Here is a 25,040-nt window from a genome sequence, read left to right on the forward strand (position 1 = left end):
ATGTGAAAAATGTTTAGGGTGTAGTTTTACTATTTGGCCACAAGATGGCCACAGTAACTTTTTGTTTAATGCGACCTCCAAGAGTCCTTCCGGACTCTTGGAGGAAGTACTAGGAGGCTGGGTAAGTGTTTTTTTTTTCACAATGATCGCGCTGCTCATCGGAGAGCAGCGGATCATTGCGGGGCTTAGATCAACGAACGGGAATGGATTTTCCCGTTCATTGATCTCCGGGCGAGCGGCGGGCAGCGTGTTTACGAGCGGCCGGTGGCGTGTTTACGAGCGGGAGCGCGGGCAGCGGCGGGAGTGCGCAAAGTACGGATTTCTCCGTCCATGGGGATTAAAGGATGGAAAAAGGGACGGAGAAATCCGTACGGGCGGGGGTAAAGTGGTTAAAACTTAATATGAATAAAACTGAACTAATAGTCATTCCACCCTCCCTGTCCACCTCTTTGCCTGATATTACAATAAATGTTAACATGTCTATAACATCAGTTCCCAAAGCACGGTGCTTGGGGGTAATATTTGATTCTTCTCTCTCATTTATTCTTCCCTTCAACTCCCTAACCAGCTCCTGTCATCTCCAACTCAAAAACATAGCACGTATCCAACCTTTTCTCTCTCATGACATAACCAAAATGTTAATACATGCTCTTATTATACCTCGAGTGGACTATTGCAATATACTGCTTGGTGGACTTCCAACTAAGCGACTAACACCGCTCCAATCTGTACTAAACTCTGCTGCTCGACTCATTCATCTCTCCTCTCGCTCTTCCTCTGCTGACCCTCTGTCAAGCTCTTCACTGGCTACCAATTAACCAGAGGATTCAGTTCAAACTCTTAACCCTAACCTACAAAGCTCTCCCCTGTACATCTCCTCACTAGTCTCCAGATATCGACCCAACCGCAATCTCAGATCTGCACACGAGCTTCTTTTATCCTCTTCTACAATTACTTCCTTTCAAGACAAGACTTCTCACGTGCCTCAACCCTCCTCTGGAATGCCCTTCCACAGCACATCCGCCACTCTCCCACCTTTGAAATCTTTAAACGCTCCCTCAAAACCCACCTTTTCCAGCAAGCATACTCTCTATCTTAGGCCATGCAACCAGTAAATAACCTAAGTACGCACTGCCTGTACATATACTGTATACTTTCCCCACCTCTTGTTTCCACCCCATTCCTTTAGATTGTAAGCTCGCAAGGGCAGGGCTCTCACCCTGTTGTGTCATGGAATGTTATTAATTTAATTGCTTGCACTCTTTTAGACATTTATACATTTTAGTCATCATGGCAAATTTGCTGTAATGATATGCTCAGCTGTCTGCACGGGCAGACAGCTGTTTGTCCATTCCTTAAGTCTGAGGGCTGCAGGTCTCTGGAAAAGAGACCTATCTTCACTTTGCAAGTTTCAGACCTGCTCTGCTGCTGAGGAATTTGCATACATTTGTCATGCAAATTGCCTTGCTGCCTCCTTTGAAGCCTTGCAGTATAAATACCATGTGCTCCCAGAATCCTTTGCTGGTCATGAAGGTTTGTTTCTGCAAACACTCCTAGAGTGTCAGCTTTGCTATCGGTTGCTAAAGATTATCTTAGAGTAATTCCTTGGGACTGCACTAGGCATTCCTTTAGTGCAGTCACATTGTATTATTTGTATTGCCTTGTTCTGTTGCTCTTCCTCGATTGCCTTGTCGCCAGCGGCGGTCGACAGGGAATCGCTCTGTCTGTCTGGGAGTGGTTGCTGCTGGCTACTCCTTTTCTCTGTCTTGTCTTGTACGAACGCTTGCTGTAGGCTCGGTGAGGTAACCGTTAAGCAAGCGTTCACGTTCTCTATTTTGTGTTTGTGTGTGTGTGTAGTTAGGGTGGACACACATACAGTCTATCTCTGTGCTCCTTCAGTCTTGTGTCGCTTTTGGCAATTGCCACTCTTGCGATTGCGTTCATACTTTGTTTCTACTGGTGTGTGTTCACCGTCGCTGGGTGGCAACTAGATTGGTGGACACACATTCAAACTGTCTCTGTGCTCTCTCTCTTTAAGGGCTATCTTGCCCTGCATTGCTTCAACTCATGCAATTCCCATCTAGCATCTGTGGCAGTACAGAGGCTGTGGCCATCTGTACTCCACAGCTCCATCTGCTGGTGGGAATCTCCCTCTACAGGTGCATAGCACCATAGCTGGGTTATATATATTTTACACGCTTGTGGAGGATTCCCACAGTGTCAGCGCGCGTCCTGCGCGAAATAGTTCCGCAAACGTTACATTTGCTATTGTAATCAGCAGTTCTGTATTTTGTATCAGTGTGCATATCTGATGTATATTATTGTCTGTATCATTATGCATCCCTTGTTTGTTTTCTTACATTGTACAGTGCCACGGAATATGTTGGCGCTTTATAAATAAATAATAATAAAGGTGCGTACACATGCCTGATTTATACAAACGACGGGTCGTCAGACTCGCCAGCGGGGAGGCCGTTCTAGCGACAGTTTCCCTGTGTGTACAGTCTGTTGGCAGGCTGATAAGGCTGGTTTTGACTGATCCGCTCGGTGGCCGCCCTGAACGGCCGCCCCACGGGCCGTTTGAATAAATCAGGCGTGTGTACGCACCTTAAGAGTGCTGTTCTCTGCAAAAGAAAAAACAATACAGTGAAAGACAGTTGAGAAAACAAGCTTCAGATAACAGAGCTCTCTGCCACTTTGAAAGTTGTAGAGTTCAATGGCTTTTTTTGCATAGATAACAACTGGAGTTTCTTAACTTTTCCTGTACTGGAAACAATATTAGACTTATGTCGGGGGCGCATGCGCGGCGCTGAGCAAGATAACCGCTTAACCTGGGAGCTCCGCCGATGGCTGGCTTAAGATAGACCCAACCACGTCATACACCTGGCTTACCTGAACTAAAAAGGCTTGTCCCGGTTCCTCATCGAGCACTGATTCATATGGGACCGAAGAAGAGGGGCAGATCGGCTTCTAAAAAGAAAATTGAGGCATATTTCTCCCAGCCTACCAAGCCTCCGCCTACAACCAAGATGGCGTCTTCTAAATCTCAGCATGGCGAGGAGTCACCCGATACTTTGGACTTTATAACTAGAGCCATACTAGAAACCTGCTTATCCGACCTGCACACAAAGATATCGGGTACAATAAAAGATGCGATCTCCTCAGCCCTGGAAGGCCAACGCTCGGATGTTAAGTCCTCACTGGCGCGGACCACGGCACTGGAAAAATCAGTCGCGGCCTTGGAACAACGCTGCGCATACCTTGAGGAGGAGAACGATAGACTAACGGATACAGTCGGGGAACTACACCGCTCTATGGAAGATCATGAGAACAGAGATCGAAGGTCAAACTTAAGGGTAAGAGGGGTGCCGGACTTTGTTAAGCCCCCGGACATCAAACAGTACCTGACAGATCTATTTACAGACATTGACCCGGACATCTCACAGGACATGTGGCGGTTTGACCGAGCCCACCGGGCGATAGGGCCGCGTCCAGAAGGAGCTCCTCAACTTAGGGATATAATAGTCCGCTTCCACTACTACGAAGCGAAAGAGAAGGTGGCCATGAAGGTACGCAATATTAACTTTTACAAATTTCGTGACCACGATATACAAATCTTTAATGACATATCCCCTATCACATTGGCTAAACGCCGCAAGCTTAAAGCTGTTACAGCACTATTACGGGAAAACGACATCCAATACAGATGGGGATATCCCTTTAAGTTGATTGCGGTCAAGGAAGGCAGGTACCACGCCATCTCTGCTCCGGAAGATGCACCGGATTTACTCAAAGGCTTAGGTCTACGCATGCCGGGGAAAGTCGAATCTCAATCCCAAACAAATGGTTCTCCCGCTAAATCCCGGGATCAAACAGCATCACCACCCTGCCTCTCACCTGAAGTCCCAGCCACTTAAGCATGGAACCAGGACGTTATCTAAATCTTTCTTCTCACAATTCAGGTTTATTTTTTTTGAAATCCGTAAAGTTTTTGGCGTGATACGGTCATAAGTATGCAGTATTATATTATACAGCCCGTCGGTGCGGCTCCGGGAGACTCGGCCGCAAGGTGCCAGCATGCATTCCCTCTATGGGTGTGCAGTGGGGCGCACCCACACAAGGGATATGTATACCCTTGTTCTCTCTAAAAATGTTTTGATGGCTTTGCATATACAGATTATGGTTATTTCACTGTTGTTTACCATGCAAAATTCAGTTCATGAAAATATTAAGAGGTTTGTTCCCCTAAATTTAGGGGTTGATCTTTTCCTGATTCTATTCTATCTTTTCCTCTTTCTTCTCTTTCCTTCCTTTATCTCATTCTCTGAATATCTTGCCTGCCAGCCATCCTTTATCACATGTTTGGTGTTAGATAACATGCTGTGGATCTTCCTAAGCTGGGCTCACTGCATAATTAAAGTTGGCTTATATAACTTTTTATTATGGTAAAGCTAGTTACACTTAATGCCAAAGGGCTCAATTCGGTTCGCAAACGATATTTAGCATTACGGATCTAGAACGCATCGGCGCAGACTTTGTTTTTCTTCAGGAAACTCGATTTTCCTCTAGGCGACCGGGATATCTGAAAAGTAAGGCTTATCCAACTTCTTTTATGGCTAGCGCTGCGGAAAAAAAAGCGGGTGTCGCACTTTTAATACATAGCAGATGCCCATTTCAAGTTGAGACTGAATGCAGTGATCCAAAAGGTAGATTCATAATAATACAAGGTTCCTTGCATGGATTAGAAATTACACTGGTGGTTGTATATGCACCAAACGCCCATCAGCTACAGTTTCTGGAAAAAATATTCAAGAAAGTTGAACAGTTAAAATGTCCAAATGTGATTATAGGGGGGGATTTTAACCTAAAAAGCTTCCCTACAAGGGACCGTAGATCCGAGGTCATTCCCTCCAATTTCTCCACTATTTGTAAAACTGCTAAGAATTTCAGGCTGCTGCAGAAACAGTTTGGATTGTGTGATGCTTGGAGAGCTTTGCATGCAGGAGACACAGATTTCACTTTCTATTCACATAACACTTCCACTTACACCAGAATAGATCATTTCTTTATAACCCCTGCCTTGCTGAATACTTTAATTGCTTCCGAGATAGGCCCAATTTCCTGGTCAGATCATGCCCCATTAGATTTAACCTTAAACTTGGCAAACAACCCAAAAATCCCCTCGGTTTGGAAGCTGAACGACAGCTTACTTTTAGATGAGGAAGTTTACCAAGATATTTTAGAGAGCTTAAATAGCTTTTTCCAAATAAATACAGGATCTGTAACTGATTACTCCACTGTCTGGGAAGCTCATAAGTCAAGCATTAGGGGTAAACTCATCGCAATAGCAAGCAGAAGGAAAAGAGTAGCCCTCGCAAAAGTAACAGATCTCCTCACTCAAATTACTACACTAGAAGAATCTCATAAAAAAAGTCCCTCCAAACAGTTATTTTACAAACTGGAAGATCTGCGCAAACAATTAGCTGATCTTCAATATACTTCAGTAGAAAGGTCTCTGCTCTTCACAAGGCAAATGTTCTATGAGAAAGGGAATAGGGCCCATACATTATTAGCCAAAAAACTTAGGGATATGAAAACACGTAATGCAGTCCTTTCCCTTAAAGATAAAAAGGGAGTGATACAACATGATCTCCGCCATATAGCCCAGATATTTAGGGAATATTTCTCCGAGATATATAACCTCCAATAAACAGAATTTCTGAACACCCTTTACAAATTATATTCCAATCCCCAGGTAGCCTTAAAAATCCCATTTACAGACCCCCACCAATATTTCTCAATTTCTAATGGCACCCGTCAGGGCTGCCCCCTGTCCCCCCTGATTTTCGCTCTTTCTATAGAGCCTCTGGCAGCTCGGATACGGGACAACCCCGATATAACAGGGATAAAAATTGGGGAAAATGCATACAAAATCTCGCTTTTTGCAGATGATGTGTTAATATCAGTAACCAGTCCACATATATCTCTTCCTAACATGCATGCAGAGCTCTCTAAGTTTGGCTACCTCTCAAACTATAAAATAAACGATAGCAAAACGGAAGCTCTCTCCTTTTATCTTTCCCCCCAAATGGTGGACGGTCTGAGGTTGCGGTTTCCATATAGATGGCAGAAAGACACCCTTAAATATTTGGGAATTCATCTTCCCCATGTTTCCAAGAAATTACTTCAATTTAATGTTTCCCCCTTAATCAATCGCATCATTAAAGACCTAAATAAATGGAAAGACTACAACATTTCCTGGTTTGGTCGTATGACAGCGTTTAAAATGAACTCCCTGCCTAAGCTAGTATATATATTTTCCACAATACCTATGTGGATACCGCAATCTATACTGCTCCCCCTTCAAAAAGCTCTACTGCGCTTTATATGGCATAGCAAACCACCCAGGATTTCCAAAAAAATAATAACCCTGCAAAGACAATTTGGAGGCCTCTCAGCTCCAAATATTTACAACTATTATGTGGCAAGTCAATTTAGGCAGATGGTAGCATGGCTTGAGAAAAGACCCCATGCAAAATGGGTACAAATAGAGTTTGAAGCATTTATGCCTTTTCATCCAAGTGCTTTCCTATGGAAAAATAATGTCCCTCCTAAGGAGGCGAGGGAGATAGACTCCTCCCTACGGTCCAATTTGAAATTATGGACAGTTGTGGGAAGGCGTATATCCCTCTTTCCGCAGGTATCAGTCATGATTCCAATATATGGCAATCCTAGATTTACCCCAGGTCTTAAACGCACCACAACATCAATATGGCATCAAAATGATATTTGGTTTATCTCTGATTTAATGAACCCTTTTACAGGGAAGCTATACACTTATGATGATCTCAAGGACCGTATAGCACTTACCAATGCTAACTACCTGCAATATATGCAAATACGACATTTCGTAGCATCCATCTCCCCCAAGTTGGAATTTCCACAGAAGACAGAGTTTGAAATAATCTGGGATGCAGGACCCACACAAAAAGGACTAATTTCCTCTCTATATACGTGGCTGAACTCCCCGCAACGTAAGACTCTGGAGTACCAACATCGTTACATGGCATACTGGGATCATGCACTGGAAACAGATACTACTCTTGATACATGGTCAAAGATCTGGATAAACGCATCTAAATCCTCTATTTGTGTGCTTACAAAAGAGAACATATACAAAATAATGCTACTTTGGTATCAAACACCAGTTCGCTTACATAAATGGAACCCCTCTCTTTCCCCGGCATGCTGGAGGAACTGTGGTCAACCTGGTACCCTTCACCATCTATTCTGGTTCTGCCCGGAAATCCAAACCTACTGGTCGGATGCTCTCCAGCTAATAACTCGCTATACTGGTCTAGAAATCCCTAAAGATCCTTGGATCTGCTTGTTGGCTAAACCCGTACCGAAGATGAAACCCCATAACCAACGTTTGCTTAATCATTTTCTGACAGCAACGAGATGTGTTATTTCCAAACATTGGAGAGACATCTCTCCACCCATATCTCTGAAGTGTTAAATAGAGTGAAATATATTTACAAACTAGAATATCTTACGGCTGTAGTGCAGGATAAGATTCACATTTTTAAAAAGGTATGGAAAGATATTAACCTATAAGCAACAAATGGTGGATTGTAAATTAAGGGATGTTCCCTTGTGCGCCTATTTAGGATTATATGGTCTGGGGGGCTGGCAGGCCACTCTACTCTTCTCTTCTTTCTTCTTTCTTCTCTGATCTGTATTTCACCTCTGTTTTTTCTCCCTTCTCTCTACTTCTTTCTTATTCCAAAAGAGGGATCTCCATCCCTCCTAGGATAATGGTCTGGCGTGGCCGCCCCATCTCTCTGAGAAAGATGACAGATTTAATCCCACATGGGACTCTCACAGCAGATGGGGTGACTCTCGGTTGGGCTATTGTAATGATGCAAATAGATAATAGACATAAGATATAATTGACTTCCACATGATTAGCCCTAAAGTGCTTTAAAACATCTTGCATGTGTATACATCAATCAGGGAGTGTAATTAGAGTACTGCTTCACACTGACACACCAAACTCACTGTGTAACACACCGCAAACAGCTGTTTGTGTAGTGACGGCCGTGCTGGACTGGAGCGCACCATGGCGAGAGTGCAGGCAGTGGCGGTTTTCAAGCCCATATGGTCACCGGGCTGTGGTAGCTCAATGATAGAACAACAGTGACTGTCCAGCTGATCAAATTTGGTCTGTCCACAATGAAGCAACGACCTTATTATCTTCAATGTGCCCTCCCCGAGACACTCATATAGCCGGCGGTCATTGCTTCATTGTGATGTGTGTACATGCCTGCCTAATTTTTCTGCCAGCACTGCAGCTGCAACAACAAAACAAAAGGCATGTACATGTGCCAATTACCCTTCGTAATCATTACCTTGCTGCAGTGAAGGGGCCGACCTAGATTTCTCCCTTACGATTCTGTACCTTTGCCAATCTGATCAGTTGCCGACCTATTGCCTGTCTATTGACTCAGATTTCTGTAGCACGGATACAGAGGCGCCAAAAAGTGTAAAACAAGATAAAAAGTCTAAAAGTGGGGGGGGGGGGGGGGGGGTGATGGGTGGATCCACCTCTCCCAAAAGCAAACAAGAGAGAATGTTGATTTTTCAACACATAAAGAATTTTTATTCATACACTCCAAAAAGTTTTGCAACGCGTTTTGCGGGTTCTACCCACTTCATCAGGCTATGGAACGGAGTATAACACTACAGAGAAAACAAAAGAGAAGGAATATATATATATATATATATATATATATATATATATATATATATATATATATATATATGGATATAGCCACTAAACTTCCCTATACAGTATTACCAGGGTGAACGTAACAATCCTAGATTCATTCATAAAAAACACACTGAAGTATGGATACTTCAGTGTGAGCCACATCCTGTTGGTAACAATTTTAACATAGTTATCTTTAAAACCTGTTTTTTATGAATGAATCTATGATTGTTACGTTCACCCTGGTAATACTGTATAGGGAAGTTTAGTGGCTATATCCATATATATATATATATATATATTTTTTTTTTTTTCCTTCTCTTTTGTTTTCTCTGTAGTGTTATACTCCGTTCCATAGCCTGATGAAGTGGGTAGAACCCGCGAAACGCGTTGCAAAACTGTTTGGAGTGTATGGATAAAAATTCTTTATGTGTTGAAAAATCAACATTCTCTCTTGTTTGCTTTTGGGAGAGGTGGATCCACCCATCACCCCCCCCCCCCCCCCCCGCACTTTTAGACTTTTTATCTTGTTTTACACTTTTTGGCGCCTCTGTATCCATGCTACACAAAGTTGTCCACCCTTGGTGGAGGGGATTGGCCCCTTTTTCTTCTGAACTACAGAGAGCGACTTCTTAATCCTGAGTGGGGACAGGTCTAATCTCCCCACCTGCTTATACAGTGGTTGCCTGGAGGGCAACCTACGTTTGTGAGTATAAATCTCATTATACTATTTTCCATCCATTTTTAAAAAACATACTGCACTATATTGGGCTCTCGGTGTTCCCCTCCCTGACTCAGATTTCTGTCTGACGATTTTGTACTTCTCTTTGACCGTTCTGTTACCGATTTTTGCCTGTACGACCACTCTGTCCATGATCGCCTCAGCCCCCAAGGGCAATCACTTAGGAGTACTCCTGTCATTACTGTGCACCTAACACGTGTGATCACACTTTAAATAAAGTACTGACTATTTGTTCTGATAGAGCTCATCCTGGTCGTTATATACGTCACCGATCGTTACACAAACCCTATCTCTCTCCACCAAGCCTTTGTCCATGTCAAGGACAAGGGACTCATCCCCACCTCTATACATTAGAGGTGGGGTAACTTTTGCAGTGTAGACTGGTAAATGAAAGAGGAGACATGGCAGACAAGAGATGGGGCCAAAGGAATTGTTCAAGGGAGTCTGTCATACCTGGAAGCACAGATGTACTTAGTAATTGGATGTATATGTCTACATGCACCTGTGATCATGCATTTCAGATTCTGATATCCTTCTAGATGGAAACACTCCTACTTATTACAGTAGGATGTAGGAAATAAGGATGTGAAAATGTAGAGCTGTTATGCCCATCGAAAAGTAGACAGCATAGTTCAGTCTATGTTGGTAAGAAAAGGTTTGTGTGTATCAATGCTATGTGATGGATCACCTGTAATACATTTTGAGTGCAATTTTGTTAAGTTAACTGCACAGCCAATGATTGCTACAATTCTGTATATCCTCCTATTATGCTTTGCTATTTTTGTATAATGTTCACAGTAATCACATCTACATTTCTCTCAGCTCTCTAAGGTATATGGTCCTGTATACAGCATCTACTTGGGTTTCACCCCGGCTGTGGTGGTTCGAGGACTGAAAGATCTCAAAGAAGTTCTAGTGAACAAAGGTGTTGAATTTGCTGGCCGGCCTATGACCAGACTCACTAACGTTGTTTCTGGTGGCAAAGGTAAATTTCGAAACGCATATGTTGAAAAATATGTAGAACCTGACTCGAAGTTTAAAGGGATATGGTATTGTGTGCAATAATTAGTATAGGATACCTCTTCTTAAAGTGAGACTACAGTCAAAATTACTCTTTTGCTCCCATAAATTACCAGCACCAGAAGAACTTCTAGTAACAAACTCCTGTTTCAAAAAAGTGCCTAACAGGGTTAATAGACTTACTTTCAGTGTACTTTAGAAGCTTATCTTAACTTCTCTGATGCCTCAATGAGCTCCAAAAATGTTCTTTGAACACTAATTGCAAGAGATATGAATAAAGCATAGCAGTTTCTGTATGAAGCTTCATTGATTGTAAGAAGACAAAGAATAACCTTTCAATTAACTGTATTTAACATACCCTGCAATCAGGGGTGAGCCTGGGGTGTCTGGCATCTGGGTGCAAGATTTTCTCTGGCGCCTATGGGAGTGGTTAAATTAACCGCGCCTAACCACATAACCACACCCATGTCCTGCCTAATCACACCCACACCTTCCACCTCTTTACGCATGCATGTGATACCCCATTCCTACCCCTCTTCCATGGGCTTGCTCCAGGCTGGCTTTGGCTGCCTGCGAGTCTGCTAGTCTCTGGACTGACTCAGATTGAGAGGCACTGCGAGTGCGATGCAGTCACACACTGCGTATTTATGGCTGCCTGCGGCCACCCTACTCTCGCTCGCTGTCGTCGGCTCCTCCCCCGCCAAGCCCAAGCGTGAGGTGGGCTGCCTGTATCTTTCCCGTTGCGCCGCGCAGCCTGCCAGTGTTGCCAACCTTTCACGTTATTTTTTACTGACAAATACCTAAACATTTACTGACAAAAGATTATTTTTACTGACATAATGAGAGACCGCTTTTCACCAGTAAATGCACATATTAAGAGACCGCTTTTCACCAGTAAATGCACATGATAAGAGACCGCTTTTCACCAGTAAATGCACATAATAAGAGACAGCTTTTCACCAGTAAATGCACATAATAAGAGACAGCTTTTCACCAGTATATGCACATAATAAGAGACAGCTTTTCATCAGTAAATGCACATAATAAGAGACATATTTTCACCAGTAAATGCACATAATAAGAGACAGATTTTCACCAGTAAATGCACATGACAAACAGCCAGTGTCCCCAGTATATTTAGCCAGCCTGGACCCCCCTTAGGCAGTGAGTGACAGGGAGCCCCTTTAGGCAGTGAGTGACAGGGAGCCCCTTTAGGCAGTGAGTGACAGGGAGCCCCTTTAGGCAGTGAGTGACAGGGAGCCCCTTTAGGCAGTGAGTGACAGGTAGCCCCTTTAGGCAGTCAGTGACAGGGAGCCCCTTTAGGCAGTGAGTGACAGGGAGCCCCTTTAGGCAGTGAGTGACAGGGAGCCCCTTTAGGCAGTGAGTGACAGGGAGCCCCTTTAGGCAGCGAGTGACAGGGAGCCCCTTTAGGCAGTGAGTGACAGGGAGCTCGTTTGAGCAGTGAGTGACAGGGAGCCCCTTTAGCTAGTGAGTAACAGGGAGCCCCTTTAGGCAGTGAGTGACAGGGAGCCCCTTTAGGCAGTGAGTGACAGGGAGCCCCTTTAGGCAGTGAGTGACAGGGAGCCCGTTTGAGCAGTGAGTGACAGGGAGCCCGTTTGAGCAGTGAGTGACAGGGAGCCCCTTTAGGCAGTGAGTGACAGGGAGCCCCTTTAGCTAGTGACAGGGAGCCCCTTTAGCTAGTGAGTGACAGGGAGCCCCTTTAGGCAGTGAGTGACAGGGAGCCCCTTTAGGCAGTGAGTGACAGGGAGCCCGTTTGAGCAGTGAGTGACAGGGAGCCCGTTTGAGCAGTGAGTGACAGGGAGCCCCTTTAGGCAGTGAGTGACAGGGAGCCCCTTTAGGCAGTGAGTGACAGGGAGCCCCTTTAGGCAGTGTGTGACAAGGAGCCCGTTTGAGCAGTGAGTGACAGGGAGCGCCTTTAGCTAGTGAGTGACAGGGAGCCCCTTTAGTTAGTGAGTGACAGGGAGCCCCTTTAGCTAGTGAGTGACAGGGAGCCCCTTTAGGCAGTGCGTGACAAGGAGCCCCTTTAGCTAGTGAGTGACAGGGAGCCCCTTTAGGCAGTGCGTGACAAGGAGCCCGTTTGAGCAGTGAGTGACAGGGAGCCCCTTTAGCTAGTGAGTGACAGGGAGCCCCTTTAGCTAGTGAGTGACTGGGAGCCCCTTTAGCTAGTGAGTGACAGGGAGCCCCTTTAGGCAGTGAGTGACAGGGAGCCCCTTTAGGCAGCGAGTGACAGGGAGCCCATTTAGGCAGCGAGTGACAGGGAGCCCCTTTAGGCAGTGAGTGACAGAGAGCCCCTTTAGGCAGTGAGTGGCAGGGAGCCCCTTTAGGCAGTGAGTGACAGGGAGCCCGTTTGAGCAGTGAGTGACAGGGAGCCCGTTTGAGCAGTGAGTGACAGGGAGCCCCTTTAGCTAGTGAGTGACAGGGAGCCCCTTTAGCTAGTGAGTGACAGGGAGCCCCTTTAGCTAGTGAGTGACAGGGAGCCCCTTTAACTAGTGAGTGACAGGGAGCCCCTTTAGGCAGTGAGTGACAGGGAGCCCCCCAGCCACCGCCGCTCCAACTCCCCCCTCACCTTGCAGACCTCAGGATCAGCGGCGACCCGACCAGTATGAGCGGGCGCTGGGTCCTAGTATCAGTGCGGGCGCTGGGTCCTAGCACCCGCACGATTGGTCGCCGCCTGATCGAGAGGCACCAGGAGGGAGGGGGAAGCAGCGGAGGCGGCCACAGGGATAGAGGGAGCGGCGGCCACAGGGGATGAGCAGCGGCCGGGCAGCGCCTGTCAGAGACAGGCGCCTGGGTGCAATGCACCCGCAGCACCCGCCCAGGCTTGGCCCTGCCTGCAATGGCAGCTTTGACACTGCCACTACCACTGCACTGTGTCCTGGAGAGGAATTTTAAAAATAATTTCATTACTCCTGAACACAAGTAGATAGGGCAACTATATGGACAATAAAGACTGGGGAAACATGTTTTATTGTGTATTATGACAAACTATAATTTTATTTTGTTAACCTAATGTAAGAATTAGTTTATGTGCAAGTGGATACATTAATATATAAAATAGAAAAAACCAAGAGCCCAATATGGTGTAGTATGTTAAAGACAATTGGTAAGTGGTTTAGTGAGAGAATTTATACTTACAAACATGGGTTACCATCAGGGGCGTACCTAGAAAGCCCCGGGCCCCCCTGCAAAAAAAAAAATCCGGGCCCCCCCCCCTAGGGCCCGCTCAGGGACTTTTTGGAGGCAGGAGGGGTCGCAGCATAAGAGGAGAGCTGTGGCCGCAGATCGGTGGGGAGGGGGGAAATTCCCCCCCCTCCCTCACCTCGGGCTCTCCTCTCAGCGCTCCCCTCCTGCAAGCAATCATTGGTGGTGCTCGTGGCAGCCGCGGCGGCGGCGGCAGGCAAGCTGAGCACATACCTCCTTCTGGCCGGAGGTCTCTGATCACTAAGTGCTTCATAGAACTTCCTGTTTACACAGAAAGTTCCATAAAGCACTTAGTGATGATCGGAGACCGGCCAGAAGGAGGTATGTGCTCAGCCTGCCTGCCGCCGCCGCCGCGAGCACCACCAATGATTGCTTGCAGGAGGGGAGCGCTGAGAGGAGAGCCCGAGGTGAGGGAGGGGGGGGATTTCCCCCCTCCCCACCGATCTGCGGCCACAGCTTTCCTCTTATGCTGCGACCCCTCCTGCCCCCAAAAAGTCCCCGGGGCGGGCCCTAGGGGGGCCCCGGGCCCCTCCGCGACAGCAGGGGTCGCATCCCCTATTGTTACGCCAGTGGTTACCATTCAGGCAACCACTCAATAGGCAGGTGAGGAGATTAGACCTGTCCTCACTCAGGATTAAGAAGTCGCTCTCTGTAGTAAAGAAACAAGAAAGGAGGTAGCACTCCCCTCCACCAGGAGTGGACACAGAGTATTTGTATGTAGAACAGAGGCGCCAGCAGGATAAAAGTCAATAAAAATTTAAAAAATTGCTTGGAGGAAGTGGTGGGCTTGCCTCCCAAAAGCAGACACGAGATCCTGTCTTCATATAAATCAATACATTTATTATATGGTACCCCAAAAACAGTGCAACACGTTTCGCAGGCTCAGCTCGCTTCATCAGGCAATAAAAGTGGGGACAAAACAGAATTTCGTCAATAGCAGGTGAGGCGCTACACCTGCTATTGATGAAATTCTGTTTTGTCCCCACTTGTATTGCCTGATGAAGCGGGCTGGGCCTGCGAAACGTGTTGCACTGTTTTTGGGGTACCGTATAAGTAATGCATTGATTTATATGAAGACAGGATCTCGTGTCTGCTTTTGGGAGGGGAAGCCCACCACTTCCTCCAAGCAATTTTTAAAAATGTTATTGACTTTTATCCTGCTGCCGCCTCTGTTCCACAAACAAATACATCAATACATAACTCCTTGTCTTATACAGCCTTTTGAGCATGTAACTAAATTAACTGCTAAGAAGGAGTCTTCCAAATACAGAACATTTGGTGGATACTGTAAAATTAAAAAAGGAGGATTCCCTTCACTATATCCAAGACCCCAGTACCTGGCCAAGGTGCCTAGTGGGCAATAAGAAAAGACCTGACAAGCATGTAGATGCCCTACATTACTTGTTTAATGCAAAGCAGAGACAGAGATGTTTTGTTGTGATTGCTGAATTTGATACTTAGGGAAAAATGTTTTTCATTTGATCATAAGTTTTTCTTACAGTGCCAGGGAACAGTGATGGTGATCAACGTGGCCCCAGCCAATGCCAACCTCTATATAGGCCTCTATAAAGAAGCATTTGCTTATATCAATTCACTTTTTACTTGATAGACTAAGGTTTGGTAGCATTTTGTCGATTATGTTTTTTGCTTGTGAGCAGGGCTACATTCGACCCTGTTGAAGTTTGTTGATTGCCATCGTCCATATATCAAATTGCCATCTCATGTCGATTTAGCTCCCATTTCATTTCTCGACACTCGTGTCGTGAGGCAACAGGGTCATCTGATTACAGATCTTTTTTGTTAAGGAAACTGACCATAATTTGGTTTTACTTTACAGAAATTTAGACACAGGAGCTATCCCCTAATATCCTCACCCAGCCTTTAAGGTTATATGAATGGGTGAGTGATTTCTCTCCTTATACCTCTGTCCTAGGTTTGTTTATCCAAATCAGTTGGGTACCTACCGACCCAAGATTCAATTGAAATGTGATTTGCCACCACTGTATGCTCTGTGAAGATGACTGAATATGTATGAACTGTATTTGAACATTGACAGTATGTCTGCTTGTGCACTCAAATTACTGAGATTTGTTCCCTTTGTATGGTTATAGACACTGTTTATTTGTTAATTCTTCTTTTTGAAAATTCAATAAAAATGATTGAAAACAAAAACAAAAAACACTTGACCATTATAAACACAAAGATAAGAGGTCTAAAACTAACAGATGCATTGGAAAAAGTGTGGCCTTGGGTTCTAATTACAATACCATCAGTGGTGAGGTTAAAATCCGATTTTTTTCATAGTCATAGAAGAGTGCCCCTTCACTTAGGAACAGATTGGTTTGCCAAACTAGGACCCCTATAGAGGTCAATGGTACATTCCCTTATCCAGGAAGCCACCTCTGCCATACTATGACTAAAGGGGACTCTTTTACTCACCCCACCAATGGCAAGAGATATTAAATTAGAGACACAGTAGATTCACTTTTGATTCTACCTATGTGGACTACCTCATTAAAGGTCACCTGAACTGAGCGGGATATGGAGGCTGCCATATTTATTTCTTTTTAAACAATACCAGTTGCCTAGATATGTAAAACAAGAAGGTAGACAATTGAGAGCCCCTAATCGTGTATTATTGATAATACAATGTAAATATGGTATGTAGTAAATAATACTCACAAGTATGGGTTGCCAAGACCAGGCAACCACTCAAAAAGCAAGAGGGGAGATTAGGCCAGTCCCCACTTAGGCTAAGAAGTCGCTCTCCGTAGAACAAGAAAGAAGGGTGGACACACCCATCCGATTGTCGGGGAGGTAAGTCCACCCGTGCCCTTCATTTGATACCTTTTTAACTTCATACTTTTACTCTGTTGGCGCCTCTGTATTGTAATGTCTAAGTAAAATACCGGTTGCCTGGCAGTCCTGCTGAGCTTTCCGGCATCAGTATTATCTGACGCACAGCCCGGAAACAAGCATGCAGCAAATCCAGTCAGACTTCAGTCAGAAATATCTGATCTGCATGCTTGTTAAGGGTCTATAGCCAAAAGTATTAGAGGCAGAGGGAAAGCAGGAAAGGAATGCCAGGCAATGTGCATTGTTCCAAAGGAAAAAAAATATGGCAGCCTCCATATCTCTCACTTCAGTTGTCCTTTAAAGAGAACCCGTGGTGGGTTTGTTAATGCTATTAGAACACAGAGGCTGGTTCTGCATACTATCACCAGCCTCTGTGTCTGTACTGTGTCCCACCAGCCCCCCCTGTACTCTGCTGTCCCCCATAAAAAAAACGCCATGCTAGTGACATGCACCTTGTCGCTAGCTGGCTGTTTACCTTAATGCTGCCAGTCACCGCCACTCCCCCGCCTCCTCTACAGCACAGCTCCCCACCTGCTTCCCTTCCCTCCAATCAGCTTACAGAGGCGGGGAGGGAAGGGATGCAGGCAGGGAGCGGCGATATGCAGGAGGCGGGTGAGCGGCGGTGACTGGCAGTATCAAGGTAAACAGCCAGCAAGCAACAAAAGTGCATGTTGCTAGCATGGCGTTTTTTTTTAATGGGGGACCATCAGAGCACAGGGGGGACCTGGGGGGACACAGTACAGACACAGAGGCTGGTGATAGTATGCAGAACCAGTCTTTGTGTCCTAATAGCATTCTTCAAACCCACCTCGGGTTCCCTTTAAGTGTCCTTGTGGCAGCAGTTAGGTGGGAAAGGTTACCCAAAAATTGAAGGAGTCTATTTCCTCACATAAATCAGCCGTCAGGGCTGGCAATCTTAAACAGGCTGTGTCTGAACAATTTATAAGTTTCAAGCACAGCATTTTTCACTTAAAGTGGACCCAAATAAAATACAAGATTTCAGAAATAAAATCTATTTTCTAAATTATAATAATACATCGCAGCCTTTTTTCATCTGCATGATGACAAATATAAAATATTTTACATTTATTGGAGGAACCCCTCCCTTCCTTTCATATTGCCGGGACAGAATCCGGCAAACTGATGGAGTAGCTGGTGTCCAGCAAAGGAGGAATTGCTAATGGGTGCCACCTGCATAACCCTATTTATGAAAAGAGAAGGGTGAAAAGCATGCACTGAAATGCTCATAGACTTGAAGGTGTGTTTATTTATCTTTGTATGTGTCAGAGTGGTGCAACTAAATATTTTGAATTAAAAAAATGTTTGGGTTTGGGTCCTCTTTTAGAGTAAAAGTAATGTATGGGGTCCCTTTTGGATTCCAAGGTGTGAATCAATGTAAAGAATTGATAAAAAGTTAGGTTGGGTGGGTACGGGAGCTCAAGTAGCCTCAATAGGGAGTATGACTGTAATTTTGTGTGGTGAGAGAGGTCAGGTCATTTGTCATTTTCTCATTGATATCCAACAGCAAATGTTTGTGATTCATGGGGGCTGCCATCTTTGCCATGGGGGCAACCATCTTTATGGTTGAAAGGAGGTGACAGGGAGCACGAGACACAGTTCCAACTGTCCTGTGTCCTGATCACCCCTCCCAGCTGCGCACCCTAGGCTTCAAATGTCAAATTCAAAATGTAAGAAAAAAAAATGTGCACCAAAACAGCAGAACGAGAGCAACAACATCAGAAATCCCATCATGCTTTGCACAGCATCAGGGGAAAAATGCCCGGGCAGTTTTCTTCTGTGCATCTAAAAATGAGGCTTGTACAAGAGAAACAAAGTTCTGATGCTGTGAAACTGTTAAAGAAACACCAGGCCTTTTCAGTGCTGCTGAGTCGATTTTTAGTCTGGAGGTTCACTTTAAAATTGGACCAATTAATTTAAACCTGGGTGGGCTGCACATATTTGCATAAACATTTACATAAATTTGCATGAATCCAGAAATATTTGCATCTCACTGATCATCTCATTTGGTAGTAGTTTTTCATGTTTGTCTGCTATATGTGCATCTTGTAGCAAAAACCTGTAAAATAGTCATGGGGCCCCCTGGAATCCAAACTCTCGTCACCATAGCCAATAATCTTCTGGCCCCCAGGGAACCTTGCCCCGACACTGCATACAAGACATTGCAGAGTAGTGCAGTAACCGGTAAGATGTTTACCTGCTTCCAGCATGGCAGGTCTCCTCCGTATTTCCCAGCAGCCACAGCCTCTATGCTAGGTACTCTGTAAAATGGTGGCGTACTCTATCACTGATGGTATATCATCATGACATTTTGTGTATATCTCTTTCTAAATAGTTTTTTTTTCACACAGGATTGGTTCTTGCTACCTATGGCCCTGCATGGAAGGAGCACAGGCGCTTCACTTTGTCTACTCTGCGCAATTTTGGCCTGGGAAAAAAGTCCATGGATAAGAGAATTTGTGAAGAGAGTCTACACCTGGTGAAGGAAATAAAGAAGAATAAAGGTATGAGTTTTATGCCTATGTCAGCAGTATCTATTTCCAGCATTTCATCATGAAATCACAGTCTAATTTTAGCATTAAATGTTATGAAAATAATTGTCTTCACATTAAAGTGGTATTGAAAATTGTGATTGGGCACACCATGCAAGGTTGGGTGCTTGGTATTGTGGCATAGGCAAACCACTAAGCAAAGTCAGAAATCAAGTATACCAGCACTCTCATTAAGTTCAAAGATCACGCTCATATCCACAAAAAAACGACAATTGTTTCGGGGGCCTCGCAACCACGCGCCTTGAGAAAGGGGGACCCTGCGAGGCCCCCGAAACAATTGTCTTTTTTTGTGGATATGACAGCTCATTAAATAGAGCGTGATCTTTGAACTTAATGAGAGTGCTGGTATACTTGATTACTCCACATTAAAGTGTTCAAAGTGCATTGAGTACAGTAACAGTAATAAAGTCAACTGATAAACAGACCACAGTAAGTCTAAAAATGCCTAGCATTATCCATAAATCATACAGAAGCTTCAAAAGAAGTATTTCTAGGGTGAGACATTCATCTTTTCAGTTTCGCTGTGCACAGAGATTTTCTAGCATGCGGGACAGAAATCTAAATGCTGATGAGATCCATTACCAACGCAGTGTCATTTACTGAGTTAACCTTTTACCTACTGTGTTATCAACAACAAGAAACACCTGTGAAGCGCTTATCTCTCGTAGGACACAAAGCGCTTGTCTCAGATCAGTACATAGTGATGTGTACAGGGGGAAAGTTATGTAATCATAAATGCCAGACAGGTGGCTTCTCAGTTTTGATTTAGGGCCTTTACACACAGCTTAGCCGGCGCTGCGCTTTTAAAATCTCATGCATTTTTTAAATCGCAAGATGTTTTGAAAAATCATGAAGACCTGTACACACTGGTGTGATGCGATTTTTCTATTTTCATCAAAAGCTTTGTGATTTAAAAATTGTATGCGATTTTAAAAACGCAGCACAAGCACAGCCGTGTGTACAGGTCCTTAAACGTGTCCAAAATTGGAGCTGTCTTGATTATGCTTGGCAAGGTATTCCACGGGTTACGGGCAGCATGACAAAAAGCTCTGGCTCCAAAGGTTTTTAGTTGGACTCTAGGGGCTTGATTCACTAAACCGTGATAATCCATATTACGGCTTTTTTCGTGCACATTTTCGCATTTATGCGCCATTGTGAATTAGCGCGCAATCACAAATTTTCACGCGAAGTCGCGAATTTTCATGCGAAAACTGGCGTATTTTCACCTGAAAATTCACAATTGCGCGTGATAATTCGTAGTCGCACGCAAACGTGAAAATGCGCACGAAAACGGCCATGATATGAGTTATCGCAGTTTAGTGAATCAAGCCCCAGGGGTGGTCAAGTTATTAAATCCTTTTGATCTGAGGTTGTGGAGGTTGTGATGCAGTTACAAGTCCTTCAGGTATGCAGGGCCTAGGTTAAGTAGGGATTTGATTGTTAGCATGCCAATTTCTAAAAGGATTCTCCATTTTATGGGTAGCCAGTGTAGTGAGCAAAGGATTGGTGTAATGTGGTAATGGCAATTATGTTATCACACATTTTAATTCTGAACCATTACCTCAGGGTTGCAAGTCTGGCCTTCAAGGAATGTCAGTTTTAACCACTGTCACATTCTGTCAGGGATGACACAGAGTTTTTATTCCGAGGTGGAGGCTTAGGAGACAGGTTCCTACAGTTTTTTTGACTTCACAAACATGAAAAACATAAAAGGTTCACAATAACTGAATCAATTTACCTCTGCAGGATATTATTAAAGAAGCTAGATTTGTTGTGGGGATCCTCTGTATTTGAGTCCCTTTTCTGGAAGTCAGGCTTTCCTCCGGGAGTATCGGTGGGTGGCCTGGGCAACGTAGAGCGGAACAGTTAAAAATGGCGCCCAGCGCCAACAGTGTAAAAATGGGGCCGCATTAATTTGCATTACAAAATTATATTTATCGTTTTATGAGTTAAAAAATGTGTGTGTTTATGTGTATATATATATGTGGGGATGAGCAGCACAAACCGAATTTTATGCAATACTATGCAAAGCATGCACGCAGCACTGGAAAACCCCAATCTCCATAAGAAATATATAAATACAGAGGGTGCTGCAGCACACAACAGGAAAACAGTGACAGGGGCTCTTGGTTACGCTTTAACGCGTTTAAGCTCACCAACTGCGCCAAAGTGTCCCCTATCTGGTGAGTCCTACTCTAACCAGGCAAAAATGCTAGTTTTTATCAGCGTTCTAGTGGCAACAATGCCAAAAGCCCAGGGGTCAGCTAAATGAGAGAAATGAAATTAAAAACACCTCACCTTCTACTAGCTACTAACTGAACTATGAGCACCGCTCATTTATATGCTTAACTGTGCTAGAGATGGGTGTGGTTATGCACGCTCACAGGGGGAAATAACATAAGCCAAGGGATGAGCAGCACAAACCGAATTTTATGCAATACTATGCAAAGTGTGCACGCAGCACTGGAGAACCCCAATCTCCATAAGAAATACACAAATACAGAGGGTGCTGCAGCACACAACAGGAAAACAGTGACAGGGGCTCTTGGTTACGTTTTAACGCGTTTAAGCTCACCAACTGCGCCAAAGTGTCCCCGATCTGGTGAGTCCTACTCTAACCAGGCAAAAATGCTAGTTTTTATCAGCGTTCTAGTGGGAACCATGCCAAAAGCTCAGGGGTCAGCTAAATGGGAGAAATGAAATTAAAAACACCTCACCTTCTACTAGCTACTAACTGAACTATGAGCACCGCTCATTTATATGCTTAACTGTGCTAGAGATGGGTGTGGTTATGCACGCTCACAGGGGAAAATAACATGAGCAGCACCCTCTGCATATATATACAGTGGTGTGAAAAACTATTTGCCCCCTTCCTGATTTCTTATTCTTTTGCATGTTTGTCACACTTAAATGTTTCTGCTCATCAAAAACCGTTAACTATTAGTCAAAGATAACATAATTGAACACAAAATGCAGTTTTAAATGATGGTTTTTATTATTTAGTGAGAAAAAAACCTCCAAATCTACATGGCCCTGTGTGAAAAAGTGATTGCCCCCCTTGTTAAAAAAATAACTTAACTGTGGTTTATCACACCTGAGTTCAATTTCTGTAGTCACCCCCAGGCCTGATTACTGCCACACCTGTTTCAATCAAGAAATCACTTAAATAGGAGCTATCTGACACAGAGAAGTAGACCAAAAGCACCTCAAAAGCTAGACATCATGCCAAGATCCAAAGAAATTCAGGAACAAATGAGAACAAAGTACTGTAATTGAGATCTATCAGTCTGGTAAAGGTTATAAAGCCATTTCTAAAGCTTTGGGACTCCAGTGAACCACAGTGAGAGCCATTATCCACAAATGGCAAAAACATGGAACACTGATGAACCTTCCCAGGAGTGGCTGGCCGACCAAAATTACCCCAAGAGCGCAAAGAAAACTCATCCGAGAGGCCACAAAAGACCCCAGGACAACATCTAAAGGACTGCAGGCCTCACTTGCCTCAATTAAGGTCATTGTTCACGACTCCACCATAAGAAAGAGACTGGGCAAAAACGGTTTGCATGGCAGATATCCAAGGTGCAAACCACTTTTAAGCAAAAAGAACATTAAGGCTCATCTCAATTTTGCTAAAAAAAAACATCTCAATGATTGCCAAGACTTTTGGGAAAATACCTTGTGGACCGACGAGACAAAAGTTGAACTTTTTGGAAGGTGCGTGTCCCGTTACATCTGGCGTAGAAGTAACACAGCATTTCAGCAAAAGAACATCATACCAACAGTAAAATATGGTGGTGGTAGTGTGATGGTCTGGGGTTGTTTTGCTGCTTCAGGACCTGGAAGGCTTGCTGTGATAGATGGAACCATGAATTCTACTGTCTACCAAAAAATTCTGAAGGAGAATGTCCGGCCATCTGCTTGTCAACTCAAGCTGAAGCGATGTTGGGTGCTGCAGCAGGACAATGACCCAAAACACACCAGCAAATCCACCTCTGAATGGCTGAAGAAAAACAAAATGAAGACTTTGGAGTGGCCTAGTCAAAGTCCTGACCTGAATCCTATTGAGATGTTGTGGCATGACCTTAAAAAGGCGGTTCATGCTGGAAAACCCTCAAATAAAGCCGAATCACAACAATCCTGCAAAGATGAGTGGGCCAAAATTCCTCCAGCGCGCTGTAAAAGACTCGTTGCAAGTTATCGCAAACGCTTGATTGCAGTTATTGCTGCTAAGGGTGGCCCAACCAGTTATTAGGTTCAGGGGGCAATTTCTTTTTCACACAGGGCCATGTAGGTTTTGAGTTATTTTTCTCACTAAATAATAAAAACCATCATTTAAAACTGCATTTTGTGTTCAATTATGTTATCTTTGACTAATAGTTAACGGTTTTTGATGAGCAGAAACATTTAAGTGTGACAAACATGCAAAAGAATAAGAAATCAGGAAGGGGGCAAATAGCTTTTCACACCACTGTATATATATATATATATATATATATATATATATATATATATATATATATATATATATTACATAAAATGTATTTGTTATATGAGACATTGGCCTCAATTCACTAAGATTATCTCCTGTCTTTAATAACTCTTCTAGAGTTGTTACCATGGTGATAAGGCATGTAGTATTCAGGAAACATTTTACCTCAGGCAAACCTAAAGTTAACTCTTCTGTCTTTAAGTTAACTCTTCAATCCTTAAAATAACTCTAGAGTTAAAGACAGGCTGTTAATTAACTGCATGTGAAAATAACTACAGAGGAGGTCAATTAACTACAGAGGAGGTAAATTAACTACAGAGGAGGTAAATTAACTACAGAGGAGGTAACCTAAGGAATGAAGAGTTAAGATAACTCTCTCACTGTGTGGAGGTAAGTTTTCTCTTGCCTTATTATCTCCAGCATGATCTTAGTGAATTGAGGCCATTGTCTTTTTTTTAAATGTCTTTTTTTTCTGTTCATTGTCGCTGCCCTTTCCCTGGAGCCCTTGTCCAATCCATGGACAAGGGGCTCTTCCCTACCTCCGGTGCCCGGGCGATGACTCCCTGGGGGGGTTTCATGGTGGCATCTGGGAGTCCCATTTAAATAAGGGGTCCTCCAGGTTCTCACCCCCTCCCAGGAGAAATTAGTTTAGGTGTACGTAGTATCCCTTACCCATTTCCATAAAGGGTTAAAATAAATAAAAACGCAACAACAAGTAAAGTCCTCGAATTCTCTTAATTAACCATAAATACTTTCATACTTTACCTTTCAAAAAAATGTTCCCTCGCCAATATCCTCGAACATGTGACCTTGATTGAAGATCACCACATCTGACGCCTCACACCGCCGCTCCCCCGTGCTGCTCTCCGCTATACTAAGTATAGCTGAGAGCGCTGTCCCTCCCGACACTGCACCTCAGGCTCCCGCTGTCCTCCCTGCCCCCACACCTGTCACTCCCACCCATGCTGGTATCTAGTGCACCCATGGGTGCACTAGGTGCCAACATGGGTGAGGGTGATAGGTGTGGGCAGGTGGAGAGGACAGCGGGAGCCAGCGGTGCAGTATCTGGAGTGACAGCGCTCTCAGCAATACTGATGTAGCTGAGAGCAAAACATTTTTAAATCTCCCTCCAGGGCCCCCCATTGGTTCCTAAGGAACAAATGGGGAGCCTTGGAGGCAAATTTAAAGATGCTTTTGCTCTCAGCTATAGTATAGCTGAGAGCAGTGCGTGGGGGAGCGGCATGTGTGGCGGTGGTGCGCAGAGATCTTCAAACAAGTTGAACAAGGTCGCACGATAGAGGATATTGGTGTGGGACCTTTCCGAGGATATTGGCGTGGGAACTTTTTTTATAAGGGTACAGGTAAGTATTT

At 44.3% G+C, this 25,040-nt stretch overlaps 1 protein-coding gene across 6 annotated transcripts in view; it reads left to right on the top strand.

The window, feature by feature from the left end:
• LOC137539254 (cytochrome P450 2D17-like) overlaps positions 1 to 25,040 on the top strand; it is a 130,846-nt gene that overhangs the window by 55,141 nt on the left and 50,665 nt on the right. For all 6 annotated transcript variants that reach the window (XM_068261811.1, XM_068261808.1, XM_068261810.1 and 3 more), the window contains 2 exons: positions 10,335 to 10,497; positions 18,980 to 19,132. In XM_068261811.1, coding sequence (XP_068117912.1) covers positions 10,461 to 10,497; positions 18,980 to 19,132 — 190 coding nt within the window. In that variant the 5' untranslated portion in view covers positions 10,335 to 10,460. The remainder of the gene's footprint in view (positions 1 to 10,334; positions 10,498 to 18,979; positions 19,133 to 25,040) is intronic.

The sequence above is a fragment of the Hyperolius riggenbachi genome, chromosome 11 (assembly GCF_040937935.1).
Source record: "Hyperolius riggenbachi isolate aHypRig1 chromosome 11, aHypRig1.pri, whole genome shotgun sequence".
Classification (NCBI taxonomy): Eukaryota; Metazoa; Chordata; class Amphibia; order Anura; family Hyperoliidae; genus Hyperolius; species Hyperolius riggenbachi.